The sequence below is a fragment of the Pituophis catenifer genome, unplaced genomic scaffold (genome assembly GCF_029215685.1).
Source record: "Pituophis catenifer annectens isolate HBS135680 unplaced genomic scaffold, rPitCat1.0.hap2 SCAF_2, whole genome shotgun sequence".
In the NCBI taxonomy this organism is placed as follows: Eukaryota; Metazoa; Chordata; class Lepidosauria; order Squamata; family Colubridae; genus Pituophis; species Pituophis catenifer.
In genome coordinates this window covers 32,391,725-32,417,179 of record NW_027256882.1, presented here as the reverse complement: position 1 = coordinate 32,417,179, position 25,455 = coordinate 32,391,725, and the positions used below count along the sequence as shown (strand labels likewise).

Sequence of the window (25,455 nt, the reverse complement as noted above, 5' to 3'; positions counted from 1 at the left end):
GGAGCCTCAGAGACTCGGCTGGGAAAGAGGGCGTCGATTACTGATAAGTTCTTTTCCAGAAAACTTATCAGGGTGCTCCTGCGATCTGCAGGGACTACTCACTTTCCCTCAAAGAGACCCCTTGCATGCTCTGGGGGGAGGGACAGAGCACAGCCTGAGGAACAAGCCTCTTTGGGACAGTCTTGGGGGGGGGAATCTGCCTGGCAGCTTCAGGGAACAAGGTGGGCACCATGATTTGCAGCTGGTCACCCCTCTGGCCGCCCAGCGAGAAGCTCAGGGCAGACAATGGTCGCAATGACTTCACTCCCCAGCAATGTGAGAAGCCGCCGCCGCTGCTGCCTAAGCCCTCTCAGCATCCAGGAGCCGAGCGAGAGCTCCTAAAGTGAAATGTCCCTCCTTTCCAGCCACCGCTGCCCGGATTCCCCAATGCAATTCTCAGAGCCGTGTTTCAGGCGGCAGGTGGCCAGTTCCACTGCAATGTGCAGCAGGGAAGTGGGAACCATTTTGGATTTGGGGAGGGGATTGCAGCGCTGCCGCCTGAAAGTGCTTTTCTTCCCATTGCATATTGCAGAGCCATGCGCCCTTGTCCTCCTTTTCAGCAGACTCACCTTCTCTTTCCTCCTGGCCAGATCCGCCGCCTGAAGCGCAATGCACTTTTTTTGCCTCTGCACACCCCATGTTTGGAATCGGGAAGGGGATTGTGGGTCTGCCGCCCGAAAACACTTTCCTTTGGCATCAGGATTCCAAAGGAAAGCGTTTTCGGGCAGCAGACCCCCATCCCCTTCCTGATTCCAAACAGAGGGTGTGCAGAGGCAAAAAAAGTGCATCACATTTCAGGCGGTGGATCTGGCCAGGAGGAAAGAGAAGGTGAGTCTGCTGAGAAGGAGGACGAGGGTGCGCGGCTCTGCAATGTGCAATGGGAAGAAAAGCACTTTCAGGCGGCAGCACTGCAATCCCCTCCCCGAATCCAAAATGGTTCCCACTTCCCCGCTGTACATTGCAGGGGAACTGGCCACCGGCCGCCTGAAACGCAGCTCTGAGAATTGCATTGGGGAATCCGGGCAGCGGTGGCTGGAGAGGAGGGACGTTTCACTTTAAGAACTCCCGTTTGGCTCGCTCGGCTCCTGGGCATGGAGAGGGCTTAAGCAGCAGCAGCTACAGCTCCTCACATTGCTGGGGAGTGAAGTCATTGCGACCATTGTCTGCCCTAAACTGCCTGCTGGGCAGCCAGAGGGGTGACCAGCCACAAACTGTGGGGCCCGCCTTGTTCCCCAAAGCTGCCAGGCAGATTCCCCCCCCCAGACCGTCCCGAAGAGGGTTGTTCCTCAGGCTGTGCTCTGACCCAGATCCTCGCCGCCTGGAACTGTCTGAAAATGTCCAAAGGATGGGGGCCAGCGGGTGGGTGGGGCTACATTCAGCATATAAGAGGCACCCAGATTTTCACCCACTTTTTGGGGGTAAAAAGGTGTGTTTTATACTCCGAAAAATACAGTAATTTTATTTTATTGTAAGGACTCGGTGGAAGTTGTGGTGAGATTTTGTACAATCCTTGCCTTTAGCAGGTTGAACCGGTTCTTATCAGAATCCACATTTCTCATGGAAACTTCAAAGAACTAGAAACATTAATAAAACACATCCCTAGTTACTGAAACTATTATTTAAAAGCCCCCCTCCATTTGCCATCAATCAGAGAGAGAAATACATAAAAAAGAGAGGGGAAAGCTATAGGTGACAGAAGTGCAAAAATAGTAAAAGATATAAAAAAATATACAAATATACAAAAAAGTGGCTCTCGACTTCTTCTCCTTCTATATAAGACATAGTTAACACTTTAGTTCACCCCTTACTTTAATATTACACTAGAACCGTGATAATGAAACTATGGCACATGTGCCAGAGGTGGCACACAGCACCCTCTCTGATGGCACGCAAGCCGTCACACCAGTTCAGGTCCGCCACATATGCGCATGTGCCTCCCATCAGCCAGCTGGTCTTCGGGTCTCTGCTGCGCATGCGCGGGGGCAGGTCATGTGCGGGGGCAGGTCATGTGCGGGAGGCAAGGCGCATGGGAGGCACGCACATGTGCAGGGGTGGTGGGGCATGCGGGGGGCTGCATGCACATGTGCGGAGGCCGTGCACGCATTGCATTTGGGGGTTCAGACACACACATTCACGCACGCACATTGGAAACTCGGGTCTGGAAAAGGTTAGCCATCACTGTACTAGAGCTTCCATCAGTACCTATCAATAAATTCTACTTATCATCCAATCCATGTGTTCTGTTTTTGTTTTTCTCTGTTTTGTGCAAAAACAGAGAAAAACAAAAAACTTCTGTATAATATTAAATTTTGTGAGTGTCTTTTTTCTAATGAGAGCTATCAATTTTCCATCCTGGCAAGTTTCATCACTTTTACTAATCATTCTTTCATACTAAGTATCGTCCTTCCCACATTGTCTTTCCAACATTGAACAAATAGCAGACTTGCTGGCTGTTATCATGTTTAAAAATAACGTACACCATGCATTTTTCCCAACATTTTCTCCATCAACCCTAACAAGAAAGTCTCTGATTTAAATTATATTCAGTAGTCTCAATTTTTTTTAATTAATATATGTATTCCTGTCTAGTATTGTTTAGCTTTTTCACAAGTCCATCAAAGATAATAAAATGTTCCTTTTGATTTTTTACATTTTCTGCATATTTATTTATCCCTTTATACATTTTAGGGATGCGGTGGCTTAGGGGCTAAGATACTTAGCTTGTCGATCAAAAAGTCGGCAGTTCAGCAGTTTGAATCCTTAGTGCTGCATAACGGGGTGAGCTCCCATTACTTTTCCCAGCTTCTACCAACCTAGAAGTTCGAAAGCACGTAAAAAATGCAAGTAGAAAAATAGGGACCACCTTTGGTGGGAAGGTAACAGCGTTCCATGCACCTTTGGCATTTAGTCATGCCAGCCACATGACCACGGAGATGTCTTCAGACAGCCCTGGCTCTTTGGCTTTGAACCGGAGATGAGCACCACCCCCTAGAGTCGGGAATGACTAGCACAGTAGTGGGTTGATACCAGTTCTCCCCGGTTCGGGCGAGCCGGTAGCAGTGATGATGAGGTGAGAGCGAACCAGTTTGCTCCAACTGTCAGCTGGGCCCTCCTGCCCGCCCTGTGCTATACCTACCTATATTTGCTCATTTTTAGCCCAGCTGATAGGTGCGGCAGAGCGGGATTGCTGCACCTCAGCTGTTCTGAAATGGAAGGCTGGCATGTGTGCGAATAAAGCGCATGCGCGAAGTGAAACGGTGGTAACACCGGTTGAAATCCACCACTGGACTAGTTCATATTTGCAAGGGGAACCTTTACCTTTACCTTTATACATCATTTTATAGATTCTCTTTAAGGTTATAAACTTCTTTATTTCAGTACTTGAGACTAGGGCCCAATTGGGGAATAATTTAGCATTAAGATTTAAGCCAAATTTAGCAGACTTTTTTTCTGGAGAGAAAGACTTATATCCACATATAAACAAGCAGGTTTCTTGAAGGAAGAATACATCAAATTCAGCAACATAATTCATGGAAAAGGAGACTTTGGATTTAGAACTCAAGCCTACCATGTAACCATGAATAACTGTTGAGGGAGAGGTTCACCGTTTCATTTATGGCTGATTCTCAGAGATTGACTGAACAAGTTTGTGCTGTTTTCTTAGCAAGATTTTTCAGAACTGGTTTGCCATTGCCTTCTTCTTCCTAGGGCTGAGAAAGAGAGGGACTGCTCAAGGTATCATGTGCAGAATGAACCCTAAAGATCTGATGTGACAGCATAAAAAGATTCAGGTATCTCACAGATCTACACACAGTCAGATAACAACAGTCAATTTCTTACAAAACACTGAGAGACTGGTTTCTACAGTGGTCTTTACTGTTATTTCTTTACTTCTTCCTTCATCTTTTGACATCTTTTTGTTTTTGGAAAAATGTAAAGTTCTGATTCTACAATAACTTGAAAAGAACAGGGTTTTTTTTTTAAAGAAATTGGATGATCTTTAGAATCGAAGTGGAAAACAGACACAATGAGCTTCTCAAAAAAAAATTATCATATTCGGTCTACAAATGGTTGGGGGAACTAAAATGGGTCCATTGGTGCTTCTAATTTGTACACACTTAAAACCACATTTCTGTTTAGCTTTTGAGAATGAGCTGCTCCTTTCTATTCAAATCAGATCGAAAAAGAATAATGTAGCATTTGGGGAAAAAGATGCAACCCAGCAGTCCAGCACTGGAGGCCAAGATGGAGAAGACCTGCACAGCTATCATGTACTTGCCCTTGGTGCTGAGGTAGGCGGGCACAAAGGAGATCCAAACGCTACAGAAGACCAGCATGCTGAAGGTGATCAGCTTGGCTTCATTGAAGGCCCCAGGCAGACTTCGGGCCAGGAATGCCACCACCAGACAAACAGCTGCCAGGAAACCCATATAGCAAAGCACAGTATAAAACATGGCAACTAAGCCTTCATTGCACTGCAGGACAATCTCTCCTGCCTGGGAATGCATATCCAAATCAGGAAATGGAGGAGAGGTGCTCAGCCAGATGGCACAGATCGTAATTTGAACAACAGAGCAAGAAAAAACAATGGAATTGCCCAAAGGCTTCCCCAGCCATTTCCTCACACTATTTCCTGGCTTGGTGGCTAGGAAAGCCAACACAACCATGATGGTTTTGGCCAAGAGAGAAGAGACAGCCACTGAGAAAATGATGCCGAAGGCTGATTGTCTCAAGAGGCAGGTGGCTTTCCTTGGCTGGCCAATGAAGAGGAAGGAAGACAAGAAGGAAAGCAGGAGGGAAATAAGGAGCAGGTAGGACAGGTCCCGGTTGTTGGCTTTGACTACTGGAGTTTCCAGATACTTAACAAAGATGCTTAAAACAAAGCAGGTGATCAAAGAGAAAAGTAGGGTGAAAGAAGTAAGGATGATCCCCAGATCTTCTGTGAAGGATAGGAAGACTATCATCTTAGGAACACACTGGTCACGATCATTGTTGGGGTGCTGGTCCTCAGGGCATCTGACACAGTGTTTGGCATCTGCAAAGAACAAGCACAACACCCATCTTCTTCACTGGTATGGAAATCTTTCAGTGTTAAAGAGGTTAATTTTATCTTGAATTACATTCATAAAATGTGGAATTGTACTGTTTTGAGAAACTCAGGTTATATTGTGGGGAATAGTTAAGAGAATTATTTGGACATATTGGAAAGCTATTTTTATTTCAGATACTTGGATCTATGACCTGTATCATTCATAGAGAAAAGGCAGTTTTCCCCACCCAGTAAAAACTGATGAAATCTATTTACCATTGACTCAGATTTCACAAAATACTACATCAGAGTAACAGAATAACAGAGTTGGAGGACTTCTAGTCCAACCCCCTGCTCAAGCTTTTAGGTTGCTTCTCTCCTTGATTAGTTTCTGTGTCTATTGAGATTTCTGCTCTTTAAATTGAAATATTCATCTCCTGTTTAATATTTGATATGCAAATGTCTCTGAGGCATTCTAGACAAAAAAAAAATTTCAGATCATAATTCAATTAACTTTATCGTCACGTTCCGGTGTTCAGCAGACAAGAAATTCAGACAAGAAAGTTAACTGAGCACTTTTTATCTAGCAAGCTGGAAACCCGGCACAGAGTGCCAATGTCAGCGTTCCAAATTAGGCTCTCTTCCAGCGCTGACATAACAAGATGAACTTTTACCTAGTTTTGTATGTACAGATAGTGTTTCCTGGGAGACGAGGATGGGGGCTACATTCCTGTGAAAAGAACGTGCCGGGAGGTAGAGATGGATCTGCATGATGGCCAATGGGACATTGGGGCTGGAGAGCGGAAGAGGAGGGGGTTGGAAGGAGGGGCCAGTTTGGCTGCAAAATGAAATCAGGAATGTCGGACTCGGCTATTCTTAAAATAAAAGTGATTCATTAGAGTTTGCGTTTGAGAATGAAGTTTATTCAAGATAGCACCGAAACCTGACAGACAGCCAAACTCTCCTCCAAATCCAGGCTGGCTGAGTTTAAATCATCCCGTTCCCTCCCAGACATCTGGTCGGACGGACTATGGCTGAAGCCAAGCTATCGGAGGAAAGCCTGCTTCAAGAAACGGGAGGAGTAGAAGCGGTCGTGATTCCAGCCAACTTGGAAAATACAAAGGTTCAACTTTCTCCACCTTCCCTCCCCGCAGAACTTCAAGCAAAGAAACGTGAAGCATATAAGTACCCGGGGACTGTGCCAAAAGCCTTAGAGGCGGAATCCCCTTTTGCAAAGGTAAAAGATAAAGAAAAACCCCTAAGTGAATTGGGAAGGGCGAGCTGGGGATGGGAATGGCAGTGAAGCCCAGACAAGGCAGCACCTCCCCACCCCAGGATGAGAGATGAGGCAGAGGACTATCAACACCAGGGCTGGCCCTCCAGAGCTCAGCACAGAGAGGAGAGGGCAGAGAGGGAGGAGCCACCCCAGTTCAGAGGGAAGTTCGATGGTGACCCAGACAACCTCGCCCAATTCCTCGATTCAGCTGAGATATACATAGAGCGGTTCGGACACCTCTACCCTTTCCCCAGAGCCCTAGTGAATGCTATCTCGGAAGGGCTGGAGGGAGAAGCAAAGAGGTGGTCAGCATCACTCTACAAATACAGGGGCCCCCAGCTACAAAATGCAGATGGGTTCTTGCAACTATTGAGAGCCCGTTATGAGGAGGAGGAGGAGGACCCCTATGTGGAAGACGAGCTCAGAAACCTAATGCAGAGGGGGAAGCCTATCAGAGAGCATATCCGTGAATTCAGGAGAGTCATTGGGACACTGCCTCCCCTACCAGAGCGATTGCTGGTTTATTTTTTTAGAACAAGCCTAGATAAAAGAATTTCCCAAGTGACTGCCTATCGTGACATCCCAAACCGACTCGCTGAATGGTTCCGGGTAGCGATAAAAGTCGACAGAGGGCTGCGGGCGAGTGACACGTCAAAACCACCAAAGGGAAAGGAGAGAGGCCGACCAGACCAGGGGCCACTCAACAGACGAGAAACCCCAACATCACAGCCCTCCTACAGACCAACTGCCCCACGGAGCCCACTGAAATGCTACAGATGTGGGGGAAGCGGCCACATAGCAGCAAGATGTGGAACGCCTAGACCGGGACCAGCTCCACCGCCCAAAGCACGACCGGAACGAGGGCCCAAGCGCGTCACCCACGTACCGCAGGAAGCTCCCCAAATCCCTGAGTTTTTCGCTCATCTGACCGAAACCAGAGGAATCCCAGATGAGGGAGATCAGTTCCCCGAACCCTATGACACGGAAGACGAAGGCGAGGATGACCCGATGGTGAGTGGACCCGTCCATCCTTTTCTTTTCCCCATACGCCTAACAGCCCCCAAAACAGGGGCCCAAGAGACTTTCCAAGCCCTAATAGACTCAGGTAGCACACGGTGCCTAATCAACCTACCCACAGTTCTAAAATTGGGAATCCGAGCTAAACAGCTCAAACAACCAATTCGCTTCGAGCAAGTTGATGGGTCCCTAGTGGGAGGAATGTACGCCACACACTTGACTGAACCCGTGAGACTAGAACTCGCAGATCACTGGGAGACAATCCGCTTCATAATAGCCCCCAAGATGACAGAACCAGTCATATTGGGACTCTCATGGCTCGACAAATGGGGCCCAATCATTTGGTGGCAAGAGGGAACCCGCAGGCTGAGGATAGCAAAGGGGCCCCAACCCCTGCCGCCCCGACCAGAAGAATTCCCTCCCACGCTGAAACCCCAAAGCAGCCCTCCACTACAGAAGAAAACACCACCAACACAAGGGTCCCTCCCAGAAGGTGCAGCAAAGCAATTGGCAGCCGCACCCACCACCGCTTGTAACGCAAACCAGATCCCAAGGGAGTACCAAGACCTTGCAGGGGTATTCAGCGAGGCCGAGTGTGACATTCTGCCCCCCCACCGCGAGACCGATTGTGCCATCGAGATTATCCCAGGAGCGAAACTACCCAAACCTAAAATGTATGCCATGACGCCCCAAGAAATGCAGGAAATGCGGGACTACATAGACAAAAACTTACAAAGGGGATTTATTGAGCCAGTGAAACCAAGGGTAGCGGCGCCGGTCATGTTTAAAGAGAAAAAGGACGGCTCCATGAGACTGGTGGTCGACTTTCGAAGTATCAACGCTGTTTGCGTACACAACTTGTACCCCCTCCCCCTCATGAAAGACATGTTAGCCCACCTAGCTAAAGGGAAGGTTTTCACCAAACTAGACCTTCGAGAAGCTTATTACCGAGTACGCATAAGGGCAGGAGATGAATGGAAAACAGCATTCAACTGCCCCCTGGGTAGTTTCCAGTTTAAAGTAATGCCTTTTGGATTGCAAGGAGCCCCGGCAGTGTTCATGCAGTTAATAAACGAAGTCTTACATGAACACCTTTACAAAGGGGTCCTCGTCTACCTGGACGATATTCTTATCTACACGGAGACCATAGATGAACATATACCCCTCGTCCGCCAAGTACTGAAAAAACTGCTACGGGCAAACCTATATGTCAAACTGCCAAAATGCGATTTCCACCAATCACGGCTAGACTACCTGGGCTACCGAGTATCAAATGAGGGGATAGAGATGGACCCAGCCAAGGTCCAATCAGTTCTACAATGGCAGCCCCCTCGCACCCGCAGACAACTGCAAAGTTTTCTAGGCTTTGCGAATTTCTACAGACAATTCATCCCCTCGTTCGCGAAGATTGCCAAACCTTTGACAGACCTCCTAAAGACAGGAAGCCCAGCGATGAAACCTCACCCGGGACAACCCCTACAGTGGGACCTGACCTGCCAACAGGCATTTGAGACGCTAAAAGGACTGTTCGCGAAAGAACCTGTCTTAAAACACCCGGATCCAGAACAGCCTTTTGTCATCCAAGCAGACGCAAGTGATGTGGCAGTAGGAGCCGTGTTACTCCAAAAGAACAACCAAGGTGATCTACAACCCTGCGCCTACACCTCCCGCAAACTCACCGATACGGAGAGGCGATGGGCGGCGTGGGAGAAGGAAGCGTTTGCAGTAAGGTGGGCCTTGTTGACCTGGCGGCACCTTCTAGAGGGAGGCCAGAAACCATTTGAAGTCTGGACTGATCATAAAAACCTAGAGGCCCTAAAAACCCCACGAAAACTGTCGCCCAGGCAAGTGCGGTAGGCACAATACTTCAATCGTTTCAATTTCGAGCTTAAGCACATCCCAGGTGGGAGAAATTTCCTGGCTGATGCCCTCTCCCGGATGCCCCAATACAACAGTGAGCGGGAGCAGGTAGTGAACGCCATCATCCCCTCCACCCAAGCTGCGGCCCAAGTGGTCACCAGACGCAACGACGTGACCAGCAAGGCCAACTTGCAAGTGACTTAACTGCGAAATTAAAAAATGAAACGCTGACAGACCCCTGGTATCGGGACAATCAACATCTCTTGACAAAAAGAGATGAACTAGCATGGAGGGGGACAAAGCTCTATGTCCCACAGAGTTTACGCATCCTGATTCTCAAGAGGAGCCACGATGTTAAACCAGCAGGACACTTCGGGTTCCTAAAGACTCTGCACCTAGTACGAAGGCAGTTCTGGTGGCCACATATGAGAAAGGACGTAGACAGTTATGTAAAAAGCTGCACCATTTGTGCCACGATGAAGACAAGGCCAGGGTGCCCGCCTGGATTGTTGCAACCAGTAGCTGAGCCAACAAGACCATGGGAGGAGATTGCAATGGACTTTATAGTAGACCTACCGAGGAGCAGTGGAAATACAGTGATCTGGACTGTAATAGACTTATTCTCCAAACAGGCACACTTCATTCCTTGTAGTGGACTGCCTTCAGCCCGTCAGTTATCCAAACTGTTCCTGAAACACATTTACCGCCTACATGGAGTCCCCAGGAGAATCATTTCCGACAGAGGGGTCCAGTTCACAGCAAAGTTCTGGAGGGAGTTTCTACGATCCATAGGTTCATCCCAAGGGCTCAGCTCAGCATTTCACCCGAGCACCAATGGGGGGGCAGAAAGACTGAACGCTATGATAGAACAGTATTTAAGATGCTACGTCGACTACCAGCAGTCCAATTGGGCAGACCTCCTATCTTTTGCGGAGGTTGCATATAATAATGCTGTCCACAGCAGCACGGGGCTAACCCCGTTCAAAATAGTGAGTGGCATGGATTTTGTTCCCATGCCAGAATACCCGAGGGAGCCCCCTTCCTCAGTCAGTTTGACCGACTGGATGGCAATGTTGAGACAAACTTGGGAAAATGTTAAGAGGGCGCTGGCAAAGGCGGCTCAATCTTATAAGGACCAAGCAGACAAGCACCGAACTCCCCAAAGACCATTTCAGCTGGGAGAGAAAGTTTACCTCTCCACCAAGTACTTGAGACTTAGACTCCCGAGCAGGAAATTGGGCCCAAAATTTATAGGACCATTTCCTATAATAAAAATAATCAACCCCGTTACAGTGCAATTGCAGTTGCCACGGCTTTTGGGGAAAATTCACCCTGTTTTTCACAGTAGCCTTCTAAAACCTGTAGTGGGGTCTACTTTAAGGCCAACGCCATGTGAACCCCCTGGGCCCCTGGTTGTTGGGGGCCAAACGCACTATGAAGTGCAGCGGATTCTTGATTCAAGATGGCACAGGGGGCGCCTTCAGTACTTAATTAAATGCAAGGGTTACCCATTGTCAGAGGCTTCCTGGGTGAAGAGCGCAAACATCCAAGCTGATCGCCTTATAGCAAAATTCCATGCAGACCACCCGGGAAAGCCGGGAGGGGGGGTGCACAGCCAGGGAGGGGCTGATGAGACTAATCTTGTTGTGTTTTCCCTATGGGATAGGTGATGTCGCAGAAGTGAAGGGAGAGGGGCCGGATGTCAGCGTTCCAAATTAGGCTCTCTTCCAGCGCTGACATAACAAGATGAACTTTTACCTAGTTTTGTATGTACAGATAGTGTTTCCTGGGAGATGAGGATGGGGGCTACATTCCTGTGAAAAGAACGTGCCGGGAGGTAGAGATGGATCTGCATGATGGCCAATGGGACATTGGGGTTGGAGAGCGGAAGAGGAGGGGGTTGGAAGGAGGGGCCAGTTTGGCTGCAAAATGAAATCAGGAATGTCGGACTCGGCTATTCTTAAAATAAAAGTGATTCATTAGAGTTTGCGTTTGAGAATGAAGTTTATTCAAGATAGCACCGAAACCTGACAGCCAAACAGTAAGGAAAACAAAGTAAGTGCTATTGTGGTTTAACCCTCCACCCCTTAAATAGCCTTTATCCCACCCTCATGGTTCCACCCCCTGGGGCCCGCCCCCTATAATCCCCATCCCTCACGTGCCACCATTTTGTCAGCGTCCTTGCAGCTGCAGGGTGTTTCATCTGACACGCCATGCTTGCTTCTGGCATGTCAGGCTCCCTGCACCTGCGTGCGCTCTGCTGCCTATCTGAGCCACAGCTCTTTACAAAGCCCACAGCCCAGCTGGCTTTCTGCAGGCTCCGTAGCTGCGGCAAACTCATCAGGGCTAGTGCCTGCCCTCACCACAGTTTGGCAGGGGCTTGGCAGCGTGTATGCCCACTTCACGGCACAGCAGTGCAGCTTGCAGGCTGTTGGCAGCATTTTGGTCGGCGTGGCTTCCAGCGAGGGTTTTGGCAGGTGTTGACACGCGTCCCAGCTGGCGGCTCCTGTTCCCCGTCCAAATGACAGCCCCGGCGCGGCTGGTGACCCAGGGGCTGACACTAATATTGAAAAACAAGGTTACTACTTTCCAAAGGAGATTAATTAAAGCAATATTGCAAAGAGAAGGGGCTGTAAAAGTTTTTAAAACACGATTAAATGGATTATTTTTACATGAATTTGGATTGTACTCCCTTGCTTTCTAATTGTGGAAAAATAAAAATGTGAGATAATCTAAGAACTAATTAAACTGGTAGAAATAATTATGGATATTTAAAAAATAAGAAGACATGGACATTTGTCTCTGGAGTCACCTACCTTCTTCAGTGGAGATGGTCCCTTCTGCACAAGGAACACAACTGTAACAACAAACTGGCTTCAAGGGGTCCAGCAGTCTGACAAATCCAGGCTGGCAACTATCCACACACCGAGAACTTGGCAGGGGCTGAAGATAAAGAAAAGGAGCATTCAGTGAAATAGGTGGAGCTGATGTCCCTAGAAAAGGAGTCCTAAAAGCAAGCAAACTGCTGGCCCAAGTCTAATTTGCGCCCCTTTCTGGATCGGGACTCCCTATGCACGGTCACTCATGCCCTCGTTACTTCCCGCCTTGACTACTGTAATGCTCTCTACATGGGGCTCCCCTTGAGGAGCACTCGGAGGCTCCAACTGGTGCAGAATGCGGCCGCGCGGGTACTTATGGAGGCGGCATGGCGCTCCCACGTGACACCTCTCCTGCGCGAGCTGCATTGGCTTCCAGTGGTCTTCCGAGTGCGCTTCAAGGTGTTGGTTCTCATCTTCAAAGCGCTCCATGGCTTAGGACCCAGTTATTTACGAGACCACCTTCTGCCTCCGATAACCTCCCACCGGCCAACACGCTCCCACAGAGAGGGTCTCCTCAGGGTGCCGTCTGTCAGGCAATGTCGGCTGGCGACCCCCCGGGGAAGAGCCTTCTCTGTGGGGGCACCCGCCCTCTGGAATGAGCTGCCCCCAGGGATACGACTAATCCCGGACCTCCGGACCTTCCGCCGGGCCCTGAAGACTTTTTTATTTCAGCAAGCCGGGCTGGGTTAAAAAAATTTTTAATTGGTGAATTTTATGGGTAACGGGGTTTTAAATTGGAGAAGCCTAAGATAATTTAATTTTGTTTTAATGTATTTTAATATTTGTATTGTGTGTTTTTAATTTTGGCTGTTCACCGCCCCGAGTCCTTCGGGAGAGGGGGCGGTATAAAAATTTAATAAATAAATAAATAAATAAATAAATAAATAAATAAATAAATAAATAAATAAAATTTGCTGAATCTAAACCTGCGGAACTGAATGAGACACAAGAAAAAGACAAAAAAGAACGGGGCATAAACATAGAATCAACGGCACTTGACCGAATTTTATTAGGTTCAGAGGAAAAGGTAATTAGAAAAATATATCAATATCTACTGGAGCAGGCTATGTTTGAAGAACAAGTGAAGGAAACCATGTTAAAATGGAGCAATAATTTTGGCTATAGCATTGACTTAAATAATTGGCAGGAGCTATGGGAAAGGAACAGAAAACCTACTTTAGCTACTACGTATAAAGAAAATCTATACAAGATGTTCTATAGGTGGCATCTCCCACCTACAAGACTAGCCAAAAGGAGCAAAAATTATTCATCGTTGGAAATGTGAGGCGGTGCGAGGAACCTTTTATCATATCTGGTGGGAATGCCCGAAAGCCAGAGACTTTTGGCACCAGATAAAGCAATGGCCGGAGGAAATGCTAATGCAAAATATAGAATTAAAGCCAGAAGTTTTCTTACTAGGTATTACAATAGATAAATACAATAAGGAAACAATATACTTAATGTTACATATTCTAATGGCAGCAAGACTGGCCTATGCACAAAACTGGAAAAATAAAGAAACCCCCTCAGAAGTAGTAGTACCTAAGATACTAACTTATGCTGAAATGGACAGGTTGACATTGGAACTCAAAGGTAAGAGTGAAACAGAAATTTGGAATAAATTATGCTATTGGTTGGAGAGGAGGAAGATTGCCGGAATAAAGGATTACTGATGAGTTGAAAGTTTAGAAATCTATATATATGTTAATTTCTTGAAAGAGATAGGAATGAAATTGTTATGAATGTAAGTTCTATAGACATTAAGAATTTTCGTGTTTGAATTGTGAAACAAGGTATATATTTGTATAACATAAAGGAATTGTATTAGTTGTAAGATAAAATGTGACAGAAATGTCAAACTATATCCAATGTTTTTAATTGTATTATTAATAAAAAAAACTTTTTTTAAAAAAAAAGAAAAGAGTCAAAAACATTTTTAATTTCTGCGACTGTCTTGTGGCCATCTGACAAAGGATGTAGTGAAACTCCATGGCACATGATAAACTCTTTGGGGGTAGGAATGTCTCAAGAGCCTGCAAAGAGCCATGGTGAATGTCTCTGGATCTGCCATTTCCTACAACAAATATAAGCCCAAATGGATCCCTGAATTCTATGCCTGAAGGTGTCCTTGTGACATACAGTTGGGAGGTTCGGTTGGGAAAGTGCCAGAGATTTTAAACAAGACAATCAATATGGGGAACTGAAAGAAATTATCTTCCCCACCTCATCGACCTGCACGGCCCTTTTGATTGCCTCCTGATCCATTCTGAATTTGAATTTGTCTTCTGAGCATCCCACTCTTTCCAGAATCCCGACGTTCATTTTGTAAATAGACCAATTGGGAAACCTCACCCAGTACGTGACATCAAAGTCAGCTCCCAGGTTCCCTTTCTCGTCCAAATAGACTCCCTCTATGGAATTGTTGTAATATTGAGAGATATTCAAGAAAGGGTGAAGCTAAAACAGCAAACTGAAATGAGTTAATGGGAGAAAACAGGAACAAGATTCTAAATTCTCCCAAATCTACAGATGACCTTCCTGTAATTCAGGAATTCAATCATGGGGCTAAGGACAGGGACAATTCTCCAGAGCTGAGCTGAAGATCTTCCTATCCATCCTTGATTTGGAACAAAACAATGCTAGTTTGGCATTTATCTCTCCTCTCGGTCATTTCTCAGTAACTTGACTTCCCTTCAGGCAAGTCATGGATGACCCAGCCTAATAAATTTGAGACAAGTGGAAGCTGCCAACAGATGGTTTCAGAATAATAATAATAATAATAATAATAATAATTTTATTTCTATACCGCCCTTCTCCCGAAGGACTCAGGGCGGTGTACAGCCTATTTAAAAACACAAACAAAACAATGATATAAAATTTAAAATAATTAAATAAATGGCTCAAATTTAAAACCCCAATAAATTTAAATACCCCAATTTAAAACTATTGTATTGATAGTCCAGCCTGGCGGAACAACAGGGTCTTCAATGCGCAGCGAAACACCCGGAGGTCAGATATCTTACGAATTTCCGGGGGCAGTTCATTCCACAGGGCTGGGGCTCCCACAGAGAAGGCCCTCCCCCTGGGCGTCGCCAGCCGACATAACTTGGCTGACGGCACCCTGAGGAGACCCTCTCTGTGGGAACGAACTGGTCGGTGGGAGGCTATTGGTGGCAGAAGACGGTCTCGGAGGTACCCGGGTCCTATGCCATGGAGCGCTTTAAAGGTGGTAACCAACACCTTGAATCGCACCCGGAAGACCACCGGGAGCCAGTGCAGCTCGCGCAGGAGGGGTGTCACATGGGCATAACGGGTTGCGCCCATAACCACCCGCGCGGCCGCATTCTGGACCAGCTGGAGCTTCCGAGTGCTCTTCAAGGGGAGCCCCATGTAGAGAGCATTACAATAGTCCAACCGGGAAGTAACAAGGGCATGAGTGACCGTGCGCAGGGCGTCCCGATCCAGAAATGAATGAAGGTGGCAAGGCTATTTTAGCATCAATAAGCTGAACATGGCTTAAAACTTTCCCACTCATGGACTGAATGAAAAGAATATTATGGGAACAGGCCAAAAAAAACATTATTAAATCATATTCCTGTGGTAGCTAAGCTGCAAATTCAGAACTAGTGGAGGAACTGTTGGACTAAGAAATGGGAGACTGGCTACTTGTTCCACTATCAGTGATGGAAACTCCCTAAATGACTGAACCAGTCCCACCCTCTCGGCTCAAAGTGATGTAGCTTTAATTTTATGTACAGAAAGATCATTATAATTCAAGGTATTAAAAAGGGAAATTAAAAGAAACAGCTATAGTCAAATCAAAATCTGTCAAAATTTCCAAATGATCTATTCAAATACCTGGCAACAGGTTAGGTGATAAAATGATTATTTGAACCACTAGGCTGCATTTTTCTAAGGTAGGGCACAAAAAAGGAAGATTTATCCAAATGGGGTTCATTAAAGGATATGATTTTACCTCATTTCATTTATATTTATATCATTATATTTGTATTTACATTAGTCAGATACCACACAAATTCTTGCATTTATTTATTTGCTAGCTATAGAAGTTCTGCCAGGTGAACATGATTATGAACATAGAAATCTCCTATTCATGAACTCTGGTAAAAATGTAACAATTTGTTTAAGGGAAATCTCCATAATTAAGACATAAGAGACAGGATAAGAGCAGAAATCTTGGTGATGGAAAAGGAAAGTACCTGCCATGGTTGCACTGTTTGAACTCCTGGTCTGTTTCCGTTCTTTGTGGCCCTTCTCTGGGACCGGAGAGAATAGGCTGCATATAAAGCATGTGCAACAGTCCAGACGGTGTGGTAAATGTGGTAGCCATTCAGGGACAGAATTTTTTCCCTCAACTCTTGAGACATTGGCCTCCATTTTCCTTTCTCTGTGCACCTCGTCCAGCCTTTCACAGACAGGGCATGCTTTGAATAGGAACATGAATATACTCGCTCTACAAATCTCTCAGTAAAAGACTCAACTTGTTCAAGATGATCACAATTTATTTTTTTATTTGTCTGACTAAGTAAAGAAAAGATCCTATAGCTTTTGTTCTTGAACTTTGGAATCAGTGACATCCGGAAGGTGAGGTCCCAGATAGATGTTATGATCCAAACTTTATCTTCAACATATCCCCCCTTGCTCATCAGGAAATTTAATACACCTGAAAATCCTTCCACAAAACTTGTAACCTCTGCATGATAAATTAAGATGTTGACTTGATTCCATTTGTCGAAAAGACCAACTTCTTTATCCTTATGATAGAACATGAAATTATCTGAAACAGTTTCTGTGAAAACAACACAAATACCATTCTGGTCAAGTATAAGTGTGAAGAGCCTTAGAAATTTCTCTCCATTTTCGGTATCTGCAGCAATGAGTCCAATCAATGTCCACTTGAAATATTGGAGGATTTTGATGATCGCTAGATACTCGTTTGTTTCTGTGGGAAACGTTGAGTAAAAAAAAGGGAATTGTTTTCTGTCTGTCAAAACCAGGGAAGGGAAATTGTAACGGACCTGAAATGAAGGGAAATGTTAACATTTTCTCTCAGATAAGAACCAAAATATTGGTTGTCAAGATTCTTGATAAAACTACTTAGTATTTATTTGTCTGTTTGTTTGTTAGTTTATGACCATATTTCTAGTATGTGTGTGGATATATGTGGATATACACGTGTGTATGTGTAAGTATAACCATCAAAGTATATGAAAAAATACACTTAACAATATTGTGGTGCTAATAAAATATATTAGGGTTCATAATATATCCATAAATGTTGGTGTAAAACTAGGTCAACCATTAACATATGATTAAATCTAGCCAGCTAGCCCATTTATTGCTCTGTCTTCTCAGTGGTAGTATAATTTGTATTCTCTATACAATACTATTTATGCAGTAAGACTACATTCTATGCAAATACCCTACAGTATTAAATATGAATAAGAGAGGAATAAGAGAGAAGAAAAAAAATAGATATTTTATCAATCTAATCACTGTTCTAAATGTCAATGTTACAAGCACTATGATCATTTCATCATTTGATAAGAAGTCATCATAAAATTAAAAACTGAAGGAACAGCATACATTGGTATTTGTTTTGCAATAATACTTTCGGTCTTCAGATAAAGTACTTGCTACTGTAATGGTATAAATGGTTAGAGGAAAAGGGAAAAAAGGACAAGGGGGGACTAAATAATGGTTGAATTAGGAGGAGAAATATGGGAACAAATGGGAACAAATAAAAAATTGTGGAAAGGAAATTGGGTACACGTTTATGTTAAATGTAAATAAAACAAGCAGAATAATTTAATACATTATAATGTTATATATATGATATATTAGAAATATATGTATAAAAGATATACTAAGATAAGAGAGAGAAAATGTATAAATATGGATTACCAACGTGAAACTGTTGAAAAGAAGAAAGTGTTAATATCTTGGGTTTTTAAAAAAATGTTTAATAAAAATATTTTTTAAAAAAAGAATTAAGAAATGAATGAATGAATGAATTTTATCATGTTGTTTTGTGATATACAGTATATGCATATCTATTTGTGTATGTGAGTGTACAAGATATGAACATTAAAAGGGGATGTATATGTTTTGTCCTTGTTAATAAAAGACAAACAAAGCAGAGTTAGCAATTTTGATATAGTAAATAATGAAATTATAATAGGAGCAAAAAAAATAATAAAACAGGCAAAACACTGAGAATCTGTGGGGTTTCTGAATTCTCTCATTTTACACATCTGCAAATTTGCCATTTCTGTAAATGTTTATGCCCCCTGAAAAATCAAACTGTCGATGGTGATATACAGATTCCTGCTGCATCACATTAGGTACGTATAGGAAATATTCTTGCTTAAATTTAGTTAAACGTCCATTGCCTATATACCTACTTGTGGGATCTTGTAGAGATTTAACAAATTTGAGATATCAATGGATGTGTGTGCATCAGCTCCTTCAAGGACCACCAGTATGTTTCTCCTCTTTCCACAGTTGTAATTTGGAACATCTGCCTCTCCCTTTGAAAGCAGGTCCAGCAAAGCCCTTGCAGTCCCTTTTCTGTTGGAACAGCTTTCATGAATAGTGTAACCCAGAGTGACATTGGGTAAGATTTGGGTGTTCTGGTTAATCTCCTCAACGGCAAAAAGGAAGGACAGGGCTTTCCAATGCTCTGGGTTGTCTATTCTGGAAATATAGTTACATCACAGTTTCATTCTGCAGAACAACATATTTAAAAGATGCTCCTTTGATTGTAAGAATAATAATAAATACTTATCAAAAATGTCTGGGTCTTGTTTTCAAGGTGTTGCTTTACAAATATCATTTTCTCTCCTTACAAGTATATCCAATTGTTTCCAGGCAACATCATACTTTCACCAAAAGGGAAGACCTACCTAGGAGCAGTCAGTGTTTCAGGAAACTTGGTCCTAAGAACTTTGGAGTCTGGCCACCAAGAAGAAGGATCCTCAAAGTCATTCTTCTCCTCACCTTTTCCCAGCAGTAAAGTGGCTCATATAATCCCTTCCTTGCCCAATAGTAAATTTGCTAAAAACCTAGGAAGTCTATTAAAACAGTCTTGCCCCTCAGAAGAGACACTTACATCTACCCCTGCTTTCATTTCTCTCCTAACTTGTATTTGTGTTTCTGTCCAAACTTAGGAGTATTCCACACCATGTTGAATTTTACAAGTAAAATTAAAATTGCTTCTAGTTCATTTTGGAGTAACCCAATCTCTGAAACATTTTAGTGGAAGAGCAGATTAGAGGCAACAAGAATGGAAGGCAGTTATCTGTCCCTCCTCCCTTCTATCTAAATGATGATAAATCAATCATTTAGGGCAGTCCCACCTTCAGTACAGAATCTACATACGCAATATGATAAATCTGTGGAAGGCACTCAGGATAAGGTGCCTAGTTTTCTTTTGACTGGGAGGAAGTACAGTAAATCCTTTCATTTAGCTGAAATCTACTTTTCTGGCCTGGACTTCTGGAGAGACAAAGGGAATCTGATAAGAGGACTGAGTCCCCAGTTAAGGGAGATAGGTAGCATTTTAATTTTAGGAATGTGATATTCTTCCCCAACATCAAGGAAGCAACACAATAACTGCATTGTGAAAACATTCAGTAAAAGGTTTTTAATACTTGCATGAAGGGTGAATACAGAACCTTGGGAAGTACAAAAAGGATTTCCAACCATCCTTTAATAACCATGAATTAATTAAGGTGGAGACACATGGAACATTTTGTGTAGTTTCTTCCCAGGTTTTTTGCCACGTGTGCTAAGTTAACCTTTACGAGATGAGCTACCAATGGACTCCCCTCATATAACTTGGTTGTTTGTGTCTGATCTTCCTTCCATGACAACCTTGCTGCACAATCTCTCACACACAAGAAATAGAGAGGCTGTACCTCTGTAAGACATAGGAACGTACAAAAAAACATTAGCAATGGGAGCCGAGTCAAACGGGAACAAACCGTCATAAATATTCTGGGAAGAAGAAATCCCGCTGATGAGAATGTCTCCTGGTCTGTAGAAATTCAGTGGCTGTATTTTATCTGGTTTCAAATTCAAAGGACATTTCAGGTTCAGCACCCCGTAAATTAGGTGCGGCAAGAGCAGAAAAATAATTTGCAAGACCATAGTTGGTATGTTGGGTAGAGTCACTTGTTCTTATCAAATATGTCTAAGAATAATCAATCAAATTTTGTTTTGTATTTATATTTAAATATGAAAATCAATTCTCAACCTACTGAGTAGTATATGGCTAAGAAGGCATTAAATCACCAGGCTTTCTGGAACATGTTATATTGTTCCTAAACCTGCTGTTTACACTGAAGGCAGTCATTGGGGAAAAGGTCTGGAGAATCAGGAAGAAGACATCCAAGAGGTGATTAATTATAATAGGCAACATCACCTCTGCAATATCTAAAACTTTGGTTGATCACAGGGAAAAGACACAGCAGGAGAAGTTGCTGATGCAATTCTTACAACCACCAACTTTTTCATTGATCCATTTAATAATCAAGATCCAGAGAATATTTTTAGTTATGCAACAATAAGGTGTCCTTTCTTTTACCAATGGCTTATAAAAGGCCTACTAGCTCAGGGGGTCTAGGACTTTTAGGCTCCTACCGTTGGCCACGCCTGCTTCTCCTCCAGGGTTTCGCCTCTACACATTAACCTCCAGATTTTCTCCTTCGCTGCCCGCATGCATTTTTTCACCCTGGCCAATGAGCCTTGGCCTCTTCGTCCCACGCCCTTCGGCACGGCCCATTTGGCGAAATACAGTTCGTCCCGGGCTTTTGGGCACATGGGACAGTTCGCCGCCAGCCAATCGGCTGACTGCCAATGCTGGCAGCCAGAAGCTATGGCGTGATCAATACAGGGGCTGGGGGGCTTTGGAGGAAGTGCTGCAGCCAAACTGCCTCAGGCGCTTGTGAGGAGAAGGAAGGGGAGGGTGTGGAAGCTCCCCAGTACCTGATACTGCCTCCCTGACACTTGAGTTCCCAACAGCTGTTTAGGGGCTCTCTCTGGTGCATTACCTTGGGGGTGGGTAAAACTCTAAGTTCATAGCCACCACCATCTAGTACCATTCTTGTATGTCGTTTGGGACATCCCAGAAGGCACACACTTGCCTAAGGTCCGAATTCAAGCCTTCTTTGAAATAGTGAATGAACAGACGCTCCAGCCAGTCTCACACAGTGGTGGGATTCAGCCAGTTCGCACCACTTCGGGAGAACCAGTTGTTAACTTTCTGAGCAGTCTGGCAAACTGGTTGTTGGAAGAAAACATTAGGGCAGAGAACCGGTTGTTAAATTACTTGAATCCCACCACTGGTCTCACAGCTTGCCTGCTACTCTCCTGAACTCCCACACATATTCTTTGGGGGGTCAGCCACACTGCTTCAAGCCTTTTATCTCTGCTTCAGGTTCCTCTCGGTTAGCTGTGCCCTTGAATTGGGCCCTTAGGGACTGCACAAACTCATCTTCATCTTCCAGCTCGGGGGCTCCTTCGTCGTGGAGCTGAGCGATCCATTCTGCTGCTTCACCCTCTCTCATATTGTCTGCAATGACCGAAATCATCTCCTGATGTGACTGATACTGAGCCCCATAGCAATCAATATGGGCCCAGAAGCAGTTTAGGAAATACGCCAGCTTTCCTGGGGTTCCGTCAAAGGTTGCTAAGAATCATGGGGGGGGGCAGCTGCGAGTGGCACTGCAGCAACCTGTGGGGCCGGTTGAGAAACTGGAGCCAGCATCCATTGGTACTGAACCCACCCCTGGCCCAGGTAAAAAGCCCATCTGGGAGGGGTCAGCTTGTCCGGCTGTAATCCAAGGTTCGCTGGGGGGGAGAGGATGAGCAAGTCTAGGCAATCTGTCATCCTCCCATGGATATCTGGGCTTGAGTGACCCATGGGTCCGAGTGGTTGTTCAGCTGCTGCACTCTGCTGGGCCATCACCCTAACGGATTGGATTCAAGGAGGGAAGCTAAGTCTTGATCTGCTCAGGGCTGAGTGGAACAAAACCAAGGTCCCACTTTGGACTGCCATGCTCCCCTGGCCTGGAAAGTTGAATGTGGGCTGGGCCAGGCTCCAACCTGGCTAGCTTGAGTATGGGGCTGTCGGTTCCATGCTCAGCTGGTCGAATCTCTCGGGCAGCCCAGCCAGCGATTGGCTTCGCAATGATGGTGGGAACTCCCATTCCCTGGACTCGCTAAGCTCCAGGGGATTTGTCATCTTCTATTCGAATGCTGCTCCATGCTCAGGCTGCTCTGGCATTCCCATCAGTAGGGGGGCTATCGCTGCATCCTCCAGTCCCAATTGCACTACCAGTTCAGGTCCCTCACTCATCAGGGCTGGGCCAGTTGGCTGAGGCTGCCACAGCGCTGGCTCCTTAGGCCGGGCGCCCCTTCGGGTCTCTGCCTGTGCCACTTCAGCTTCAGCAACCACTGCAGTTGAGGGATGGTCCCGCAAATCCCCTCCAAAACAGATCCCAAGGCTTCCTCAGTGGTTGCTGTTTTCTGCTCCATCTTCCCTGAGTCTTGCGCTTCCTGGTAGACTGGGTTGCGGCCAAGTCAGGACCCCAGACAGCAGTACTGCTTCACAAAAAGCCACTGGGTTTTCTTTTCTATGAGATTCAGGTTAATGTCAGCATTCCAATTAAATCCCCAGTACAATTCAGAACTCGAAAACAAAGTCCATCAAAGTAAGAATTTATTAGAGAAGTCATGTTGGCACATTTGGGGAAAACATGAATTTGAAACTTCCCATTTTCCCCCTCCCACACTAAAACTCACACCCTGCCCCAGTTAGCAACATTCACATCACATGGCCCAATCACACTTTCCTCTCTCCCGCCAAACTAAAATCACTCCCCTCCAGGCACCAGCAGCTCGAACTTGAGCTCATGTGAAAGAATGTTATTGTGACTATACTCCCTTCTCTATTCTCCCGTTCCCACAGTGTGCCCATCCCCCATTGTGGCAGCCCTGTGAAATCCATCCAAAGATGGATCCAAGGCTGACACAAGCGAAGCTCGCCAGGATGGATGTAAGTCTGAGCATCCTCGTTGCTGGCGGTATCCCTGCATCTTCTCACCCACTGCTCCAGCTGCCTTGGCAGATGCCGCTCCTTTTGCATCCAAAGGGAGTGGCAGGTGCCGGCATTTTGTCCTCCCACCTGGATTCTCCACAGCTGCTGGGCCTCGCCTCGCCCCTCTGCCAAGTGGTCTTCCCCCACCCATCTGCCCACCTGCCAAGCGCAGTGGGCCTGGAGCATGTCTCCCTCCCCCGTCATCGGCCTTACCTTTGTGGGCAGCCGCAGTGAACAGAGCTTTGCAAGCTCCGCGGGCTGGAAGGTAAGGCTGACTGCTGGAGGAGGGGCAATGCGGGTGGCGCAGCCTTGTGGTTGATGAGGCGCCTCCTCTCCAGGCCTCCGTCAGCCAGACAAACCTAAGCAAAAGCCAGCCATGTGAGGAGTGGCTGGGAGGAGAGGGGCAAGGGGCAGGGCTGAATCCTACCACTGCGCAGGGGCCAGATAAATTGCTTCAGTGGGCCGTATCCAGCCCAGGGGGCGTAGTTTGAGCACCCATGTTTTAGATCATCCATATAAAGGAGGTGAGATAGTCTGGCAGATTTTTTTAAATTATTTTTTTTTTATAACAATGGCCTGAGTTATTTAGTATCATTGACAAAAGGATTCAGTGAAGGTCGGCAGTTCGGCGGTTCGAATCCCTAGTATAGGTCTCCTGCGTGAGCTGGGGGTTGGACTAGATGACCTCCAAGGTCCCTTCCAACTCTGTTATTGTTATTATTATAAATTGAATCTCCTTGGAAGATTCCTCTCTTGATATTAATCTCTCCCAATCACCATTGACTATTAACCATGTCTTCCATTGTGCCATCCGTCTTTGCACAAAACCTCTGATGTTTCTACTGACTCCTGTTATTTCTAGGCACTTAATCCCCTCCTATCATGTGGCAGGGATTCAAATGCCTCCTTGTAATCAATTCATGCTACATTCAAGTGGGGTTTATCATTATTTTTATTCATAGCACTATCATTATTAATATTCATAATACTATTAAGATAGTATTTATTAAATTATTCTCATGTAACAAATGTTTGAGGACCAATGATAAATTTCAAGCTTAATGAAGGGGGGGTCATAGTTTGTTGATTTAGAACAAGCTTTTTTTTATTAAACAGATCTGATATTTTGCTTTGTGCTATTAAGAGACTTTGAGGATATTTTGTGGTTGGTGCACGTAACGCTTTCGGGATTTCAGGTGGGCCCATGGAACTAAAAAAAGGACTTAGGGAAAGGGGAATGGTTTAGGATTTTAGCCTGACATTGGCTGTATGGCTAGACTTGAATGAGGCTGATTCAACTGAGAATATTCAGATCTGTACAATGTGCAGGCATTGTTAACCAACGCAGCTTGATGTTTACCCATTATTCCTTCTGGGGGTTTAATTCAGTATCTCTCTGGTATTTTTCCATTAGCCAGTGCCAAATTGCTCCCTCATTGACTATTTCCAGGTGACTCAACTCGACCAGCTGCTTCACTAAGTTTTGTTTACACTTTTAATCCTGGTGGTCCACCTCACGGCAGCTGCAGTCCACTCCGTGTTTCTCACCTACAATTATGAAAACCATAGAGAACGCTTCATCTTTCTGCCTGCCAAATCCTCAGGGATTTTCCCAAAGATCATCATTGAGAGAACAGCGTAGACAGCTGTGGGAACAAGGTAGCCATGGTGTACGTGTAGACCAGTTTGGCTGGTTGGAACACATATGCGGAGCTTGGCTATGGAAGAAGAGTAAAGTAGGAAAAGCGGGTTCAGCTAGATGATCACTGAAAGGCCCTCTTCGTTCTCTCTTTGTTCATAATATTGTAGAACAGAAACTGTGTGGCAATTCCTTTGAACTAACATTCCTGACAACTGAGGTAAATCTCTGATAACGGGGCCTCTCAGTTCGCAGGTGATGGGATGCTGGGAACGAAGTCAAATATGATAACATAGCAAGAGTTAAGTTTTGTTTCTGTCTTAAGTATTGCTTTCCTAGAATTCATGTGATTTACCGTAATATGGTAGGATGTGAAAGTTATGTCCAGATATGGAGAAAATCCTTTGTATCACGGATGTAATATGAGAATGTATAGCTGTAATCATGTCTTCTGATACGCCCTATACCCTTGTATAATAAAAGAGAGGTCTGGAGTCAGCTCGAGGCTCTCTCATCCCGAGAAACACCTGTGTCTGTGTCTTCTCTAATCTGGACCCCTCATGAGGAGCTCCCCAGATGATCGCAACAGACAGC

At 45.2% G+C, this 25,455-nt stretch overlaps 1 protein-coding gene across 1 annotated transcript; it reads right to left on the bottom strand.

Annotated features, from left to right (window-relative positions):
• Positions 1–4,175: 4,175 nt before the first annotated feature.
• LOC139310071 (vomeronasal type-2 receptor 26-like) lies at positions 4,176–21,225 on the bottom strand. Its single transcript, XM_070934233.1, has 4 exons — positions 21,175–21,225; positions 14,453–14,557; positions 12,038–12,164; positions 4,176–5,074 (listed from the first exon to the last, which is right to left on the bottom strand). The coding sequence occupies exons 1-4, from the start codon at positions 21,223–21,225 to the stop codon at positions 4,176–4,178; spliced, it is 1,182 nt and encodes a 393-aa protein (XP_070790334.1).
• Between the last annotated feature and the right edge of the window lie 4,230 nt (positions 21,226–25,455).

What these genes read in the sequence shown, in the direction of transcription:
- LOC139310071 (XM_070934233.1), bottom strand. Translation starts at nt 21,225, where the DNA reads ATGGTACTAGATGGTGGTGGCTATGAACTTAGAGTTTTACCCACCCCC. An exon ending in GAGTTTTACCCACCCCCAAG is followed by an intron (nt 14,558 to 21,174) that starts GTAATGCACCAG and finishes TTGCTGTTTTAG; the next exon opens with CTTCACCCTTTCTTGAATAT. An exon ending in ACTTTGATGTCACGTACTGG is followed by an intron (nt 12,165 to 14,452) that starts GTGAGGTTTCCC and finishes CTTTATCTTCAG; the next exon opens with CCCCTGCCAAGTTCTCGGTG.